At 36.1% G+C, this 8,125-nt stretch overlaps 1 protein-coding gene and 1 pseudogene across 1 annotated transcript; one reads left to right on the top strand and one right to left on the bottom strand.

The window, feature by feature from the left end:
- Nucleotides 1–3,794: 3,794 nt before the first annotated feature.
- Nucleotides 3,795–4,265, top strand: LOC132038560 (uncharacterized). Its single transcript, XM_059429211.1, has one exon. It carries the CDS (start codon nucleotides 3,795–3,797, stop codon nucleotides 4,263–4,265), a length of 471 nt encoding a protein of 156 aa, XP_059285194.1.
- A 1,921-nt stretch (nucleotides 4,266–6,186) lies between these two features.
- Nucleotides 6,187–7,007, bottom strand: LOC132037609 (3-ketoacyl-CoA synthase 4-like; annotated as a pseudogene).
- Nucleotides 7,008–8,125: the final 1,118 nt, after the last annotated feature.

Raw genomic sequence — 8,125 nt, 5'->3', positions numbered from 1 at the left:
CAATGTAGGTGAAAGTAACAAGTCCATCAAAAGAGGGGTGGATAAAGGTGAATGTACAGTTTTAGAGGTGATAAATACTCAACATGATACAAGAATCCTAAAAACTGGGATTTCAGGGGGAAAAGATCTTGATATGCATTCAATTGATCAAAACATACAAGCAGTGGCTAGAGCAGGGGATCTCTCTCCAAAACAGGTGGATAAAGCAATAGGGAGAGGAAAGAAGAAGCAGATAAGAGACAACAGTGGAGTTCAAACAAGAAGAACTTTGCAGAAACCTAATGTTGCCTTATGAATGCTATCATTTGGAATATTAGATCTGTGAACACAATGGAAGATTTTACAAGGTTAATGAAGATGCATCAAAAATATCATTTTGGTTTTATTGGTTTACTAGAACCTTTTCAAGATGCTGACAAGAAAGAGGAAAACAGAAGAAGAATAGGGCTACAACCTACTTTTGTTAACTGCTCTAATAAAATTTGGGCTTTGGTGGATGATATGTTTGAGGTGTGAATTGTGGAGGATCATCCAGAACTTTTAACTCTCAAATTGAAGATGCAGGGGCTTATGGAAAAGATGGTGGTCTCTCTAGTATATGCAAAGTGTACTCAGATAGAAAGATTGGAGTTATGGGAGGCTTTGGAACAACTGGCTGTCACAATTCAAGTGCCTTGGCTGATAGGAGGAGATTTTAATGTCATCACATCTGAAGAAGAGAAGTATGGAGGTCTACCTATTACAATAAATTAAGTTCATGACTTCAAAACATGCATTCAAAGCTGTTCAGTGATGGATCTGGGCTTTAAAAGGGGAAAATATACTTGGTGGAATGGTCAAAATGGAGAGGATTGTATTTTCAAGAGGTTGGACAGATGTCTAGGGAATCAGGCCTTGCTGGACAAATATACTGGTTTGGAAGTGTCTCATTTAATCATATATGGGTCTGATCATGCTTCTCTATTAATATCTTATACTGGGGAAACTGAAAATTTCATAAAATCTTTCAAGTTTCTCAATGTCTTGGCTAAGGATGATAATTTTGTGGATACAGTAAAAGAACATTGGAAGGCTGACTTTATGGCTAATCCTTTCAACTTGTTCCATTATAAGCTGAAGAAGGTAAAGGCTGCTTTAACAAAGCAAAGAGACTTTTGGAAACATCTTTCAAGAGATTGAAACTTTGGAGGATGTGATCAAGGTGCATGAAATTCAGTTTGAACTTCTACCTACCCCTGCAAATAAGGAGAGACTGCATAAAGTTCAGGCTGATTTGAATAGATATCTGCACTTAGAATAAGATTTTGGAAGAAAAAGGCTGGAATGCAATGGTTCAAGGATAGGGACAGGAATACTGCATTTTTCCATGCTTATGTGCAAGGTAGGAGAAGGAGGTTGCAATTGAAAAGAATACAGGATCAGAATGGGAATTGGATAGAGGCACAGGAGGATCTATCCCCAGAGGCTATTAGGTTTTTCTCAGAGCAATTTATTAAGGAAGCAGGCCCAACGATTTTGAAATACTGGATCATGTTCCACAGAAGATTAATGCTGATCAAAATGATGTCATGGGGGAAGTACCAACTGAAGAAGAGGTAAAGAAAGTGGTGTTTAGTCTAAATGGAGAAAGTGCTGCTAGGCCAGATGGATTTACTGGAGTTTTCTATCAAACCTGTTGGGATGTCATAAAAGAAGATGTAATAAATATGGTTAAAGCTTTTTTCAGTGGATCAGAATTACCTAGGTCTATCACTCATACTAACTTGGTCCTATTGCCTAAAAAGGACATCATCAACACCTTCTCAGACATGAGACCAATTAGTTTGAGCAATTTTAGACCAATTATTCATGAAAGAATTTGAGCAATTTTAGCAATAATTGGTATTTAGTATTGATCAAATGTAGTCATGCAACATGGCTAAGGCTTATGATAGGGTTCTTTTTATTAATCAAAGTGCTAAGGCCTAAATTTGTGATAGATATGATATTCCGTAGGGTTAAGCAATCTTTCGGGACCCATTATCCCCTACTTTGTTTATTCTAGCTACAGAGGTTCTTTCTAGAAATCTCAATGCTCTAAATCAAGTTCCTCAGTTCAAAGGTTATGGGATGCCTAAATGGAGTCCTAAGGTGCACCATCTTGCTTATGCATATGATATGATCATCTTTGCCTCGTACAGATGTGTTTTCTCTACAGCTTGTTATGGAGGTTTTGAAGAAATTTGAGATCACATCAGGGCAAATGATCAACAGGGAGAAAAGTGCAGTGTAAATGCACAAAAAGGTGCATGGGGATGTGAGCATCACTGTAGAAATTATCACAGGGATTGGTAGAAAAGAATTTCCTTTCATCTAGAAAAGATTTTCCTTTCATCTACTTAGGTTGTCCTATATACCATAGTAGGAGAAAGAAAGATTTTTTGACACGAAAGATTTTTTCACATATATTCTAATGAAAATAATGAATAGGATACAGAGTTGGAAAGGGAAACTGTTATCTTTTGGTGGTAGAGATATTCTTATTAAATATGTGTTTCAAAGTATGTCAATTCATCTTTTATCTGCAGTTAATCCCCCTATTGGTGTAATCAGGCAAATGCATAAAATGTTTGGCCAATTCTTTTGGAGCAACACAATAGGAGAGAAAAGTAGAATGGGCTTCTTGGAATCATATTTGTTTACCATTAATGGAAGGAGGGTTGTGATTCAGATCACTACATGATGTATCTGTAGCTTTGTTCTGTAAATTATGGTGGAATCTCAGGACTAAACCATCATTACGGAATGCCTTCATAGTTAATAAGTGTTGCAGGAAAGAAAATCCTGTGACTGTTCAGTGGAGATATGGATCTCAGATTTGGAAGAATTTGTTACAAGCTAGAGATTTGATAGAGCATCAAATTTGGTGGCAAATGGGTATGGGAAATGCACAATTCTGGTTTGATAATTGGACAGGCATGGGTGCTTTGTATTATTCTGTTGAAGGATATGATGAGAATATTCAAAATGTATCAGATGTGGTGGAGGATGGGTAGTGGAACATGGATAAATTGAATAATTTGTTACCTGAGGATATTGTGCAACATATTGACACCACTATCAAACCTCCAAGGGCAGAAAAAGGAATGCATAGGCCATGGTGGATACTGAATAATAAGGGAGATTTCACAATAAAGTCAGCTTGGGAGTATATCAGATTGAGAGGGCAGAATATGGATGTGTATAAGCATATTTGGATTAAAGGACTTGTTTTCATGATATCTTTTTTTCTATGGAGATTCTGGAAATATAAGGTTCCTTTGGATGATGTTTTGAACAAGATGCATTATAATATGGCATCCAAATGCTGGTGTTGTTCCAACCCAAAGGAGGAAACAATTCAACATTTGTTTGCTACATCTTATGCAGCTAACAAGATTTGGGCCTACTTTTCTTTAATTGCAGGAATGAACATGGAGGGATTATCTTTACAACAAAGAATTATAAAGTGGTGGACTGCCCCAGTCAAAGGAAGAGGGAAGATGATTTACAAAGCTATTCCAGCTATCATTATCTGGGAATTATGGAAGAGAAGGAATGCCATTAAGCATAGAGGGAAAAGTCAATTGAGAGAGTTATATATCTAGTTTTTGCAACTATCCAAAGATTAGTAATGGTCAGGAATCCATCAATTACTCAGGTGCCACACAGATGGGAAGAATTGATAAGGATGCTGGAGGAAGGAACTAATAGGCTAAAGATTACAAAAGTGGTATGGAAGTTTCCACCATCAGGGTGGTTGTTGTGCAATACAGATGGGGCCTCTAGGGGAAATCCAGGTAGGAGTGCTTATGGTTTTTTTGAGGAACACAGATGGGAACTTGATATATGCTCAAGCTGCAGATATAGGCATTACTACCAACACAGATGCTGAGGTGATGGCAATTGTAGAAGCTATGAGATATTGTAGGAATGAAGGACTTGACAACATCATAGTCCAAACTAACTCAGAAATGATATATAAAATTTTAGAAGAGGGTTGGAAACCACTATGGGGAATTTTTAACTGGATTGAAGAGATTTTGGAGATAAAAAATGCTATGACTGTTTCTTTCAGTCATATTTTAAGAAAAGGGAATAAATTGGCAGATGCCTTGGCTAACCAGGCCTTAGATAAAGCCTCTTTGCAATGTCACAATTTCCAGGAATTGCCATCAATGTGTAGGAAGATTCTCAATAGTGATAAGACCCAGATTCCTTATTTGAGAATAAGGACTACAAGATAATGGAGGAAATGGAGGAATTGCGGGGGTGCTGGTTGGAAATTTGGAGAAAGGACAAGGGAAGGAAGCCTATCATCATGTTTAAATTTTAAATCCATTTGGAGGAGAACATGGTGGTATTTTTTACTAACTTTGTGTATTTTTTGGCAGGTATCTAATCTATGTAACTCAGAAGATACAATGATCAAAATGCAGAACAAAATCATCAAGGAACAAGTAGAAGACACATACATTCATACTTTGGGCATAAACATCAAGGAATATCAAGGAAAACACAGAAATAACACTTATACTCAAATTCTCAGTTATAACTTTGAACAAATAGATTGGATAGATGTTTTATTTATAGTATTAGCATCATACGGTGCTCATTCAAATAGACAAACATTTAATCTATGCAAGTCAAAGTTAAAGTGAGAAGGAGAGGCAAATGTTCAACAAAATCATCAACAACATCATCGGAAAAGGGAAAATTGCAGCAGTGAAACAAGAAGTAAGGAAGATGGAGAACTTACCAGAAGCTATGGAGGTCCAACCAATGAGATGAGCTCGGACTGTGGTTTCAACACAGATAGAGTTCCAAATTGGTACATGCATAACAAGGACAAGGTCATTAAGCTTAATTTGTAGAAAAAGATGAACATTAAATAAGCAATTAATTTGCAGCTTTGAATCCATCACTTGCTTTAATTAAGAAGATGAATAGATCTATGAATTTGAAGTTTTTCCAAAAAAATCAATACACCAAGCACTACACTTAGATGGAGATACGAGGCAATGAATATAAATTTATCTACGAACCTTTCATATCTAAGTTTTAGGTGTGAATCTAGAATTAGAAATGAACCATCAGCATAACATCATATGGTATTCACCTTCACACCAACACCGGCGACCAGATACAGAGAAAAGCGTGGATAAAGAGAGAGAGAAGTCACCGGATAAATAGGGTTCCATTTAGGAAAGTGGACAAAGTTTATTTCTTTGGCATTTTTTATTTTTGTTGCTTTTATTTTGGGCCTGACCCGATTATGGGTTGGGCCTTTTTAAACTCTATTTTATTTTCTGCATATTAATAAAATGCTCGGATGGGCATAATTAATTTTTTTTAAAAAGAAAAAATCCACAAGTGGTACTTAGATTAATCATACAAAAGGTAGTTTGTAAAGGATATATGAAGTCAAAGCTAGTAACGAGAGTGATTGAACTAAACTACTATCCCTAGCTTAGAAGTTTGTTGGAGTTGATAGGATAGTTGTTTTATACCTATAGTAGTTAATTAGCAGTGTGCAAGGGTGGGGCTCTTGTCCTACAAGTGTTGTCCTTGACAATTTTGTAAATATCACTTGGTAATTTTTTTTTTTGACTTACCAAGAAAAATATTTCGAAGTCCTTACTCTAGTTCAAAATTGAATTATCCCTCTCCATTATCCAAGCATTTGGCTAGTATGATTAACAGAAGTTCAGAAGTTCACAGCCATGACAACGATAACGGAAAATCTCCATCACTCCTTTTTCCTGTAATGCCAAATCAGGTATCGTTTTTGAAATTTCATCACTCACCTATGACCAGCTTATAACCAATATATATACTGTGGGTCCACAAAGAATTTGCTAAAATAAGCAAGCTCTTAGGATTATAAAATTTTGAAAATGAGAACGAAAAACTGATTAGCAGTTAATTAAATTCCATATTTCATTAAAGAGTTTAATTTTGGTGCAGTTAGGATGTATAGATATTTTCTACCATTAGGCCTAACCAAAAGAAAAACAAAGACTTATTGATTCATGAATTTAAAAGGGCATAGGGACATACTTTAAGGGATGAGAATCAATAGAGTACATATTAGTACTAGAATAATACATAGAGTCATTAGAGTAACAATTTTGAATATATATAATCATGTATAGTTCTTTTACCATTCTACGATACTACTTGTACAAGATATCTGTCAATAGAATCCTCCCATGGACCACAAGGCGAAGGCTTCACATTTCTCAGTTCCTCCCAAACAACACTATTACACTTGAAACCACTCCCAAATGCAATCTGCCACACTCTATCACCTTTCCTCATTCTTCCTTTTTCCTCTATATATGCAAAACCATACCATATGGAGCTCGATGAAATATTCCCAAATCTATGCAATGTCATTCTTGATGCCTCAACATGAATTGGTAGCAACTCTAAATTCTTCTCCAGTTCATCTATTACTGCCCTTCCTCCAGCATGTATGCAAAAATGATCAAATGCCAACTTGAAATCTGGAATATAAGGCTTCACATTCCTGTTGAATACTTTCTTTATTATCAGTGTAGCAAAGAACATAAACTGCTTACTAATTGGTAAAACAAGAGGAACCAATGTAGTGATATTTGTCTTAAGAGCACCACCAGCAATTGCCATGAGATCTTTTGATAAAGAAACACCAGTTTTCCCAAAGATCATCTTATTCTTGGTAAACACAGCGAAATGCCTTATCATCTGCTCTATGATGTGTTCTAACAACATGAACAAGCTTATACTTCACTCTTTCTCTTGTCTGTAGACTTGTTAGATAACAAATAGCAAAAGATCTCCAACACGAAGCAAACAATTTGTTATTAACATTGACTTGTTGTTCCCACAATAACAATGTAGCGTCATATTCTCAATACTGACAACAACTGCATACGTACGTTCCTATGCACTATTAACAAGTCTTTGGCCAGATCAACTGCGATCACACCAGAACTACAACCCATACCCACTAACTCACCGGGGATGCGATTCTATTTGTTGCTGTCTTGACATACATATAAAGTCAGTCCATTGATCATTCACAATCAAACCTTGTTTCTTCTTTTGTCTTACTTCTCATCCTTTTTCTCAAATGATTTCATTCATAGGACAATAGTCCTAAGCATTTTTAGTATCATTGACTTTTTTTTTTTTTTTTTTTATAAAGCTGCAACTTAAGATTCAACGTCACTCCTTCCATATTCTCCTCTGATCAGTTCACACTGCCATAGAAGCACTATCCTCTACTATCTCAACATATTAATAACAGGGTAATACATAGTCCTTTTAGAATTCTCTAGAAAAATGTTGTGTAAAGTCTCTCTTCAAGCATAAGATATCTTACTCAACAATTGGTTCCATATTTCGGGTCATAATTTAATTAGCCACACCGCTCTCACATCCTGATTAAAAGTCTCAATCACTTCACGACACCTATTAACATTTCCTCTTAGTATTAGAAGATCCGCAGGGTTTGATTCTCTTCCCCCCTTTGTTTATCGGGTTACTGCTCTAGTAGACCTTTCTTCAATTTGTCTCACTTCTGTCCTTCCTTCTCTGTTTCCAACGCATACCGAACATTCATCACTTATCGTTCCTTTGTGTCGTTGATCAGCCTTAACTTGTTTTCACCTCCCTTCACATCAATAATAACAAACTCCTGTTATGTGACCGTTATAGTAAATTCCCGGATAAATAACCTGAACTATGCCAAACGTAATGCAACCTGCGGTCATAAGGTCAACTAATTGCCGAGCAAGGAGCTAAGGAGCTTTTGTAAACACATCTATTTTGATTTATTTCCTCGAGGTATCACTGAGGTAAACAAGGCTGGCTCATAGTGACACGAAAGTTTTCTCCCGCTATAATCTTCGGGTGAAGTCTAACTTAATAATTTGAATCGGTGTTACATGCATCGACCTATACGTGTATATCGAGTTCATTTCATAACTCAATCTTCCAAATCATAAAAGACCTAGCCAAATTCTTCTAACTTGCAACTTCTTCTGGAATGCTTATCTCTTTAATTCTCCTTAGTATATAAAACTTCTTTCTACCCGAAGCACATCATTTTCCCTTCTCA

The sequence above is a fragment of the Lycium ferocissimum genome, chromosome 11 (assembly GCF_029784015.1).
Source record: "Lycium ferocissimum isolate CSIRO_LF1 chromosome 11, AGI_CSIRO_Lferr_CH_V1, whole genome shotgun sequence".
Taxonomy (NCBI): Eukaryota; Viridiplantae; Streptophyta; class Magnoliopsida; order Solanales; family Solanaceae; genus Lycium; species Lycium ferocissimum.
This window is presented reverse-complemented; position numbering and strand designations above follow the sequence as displayed.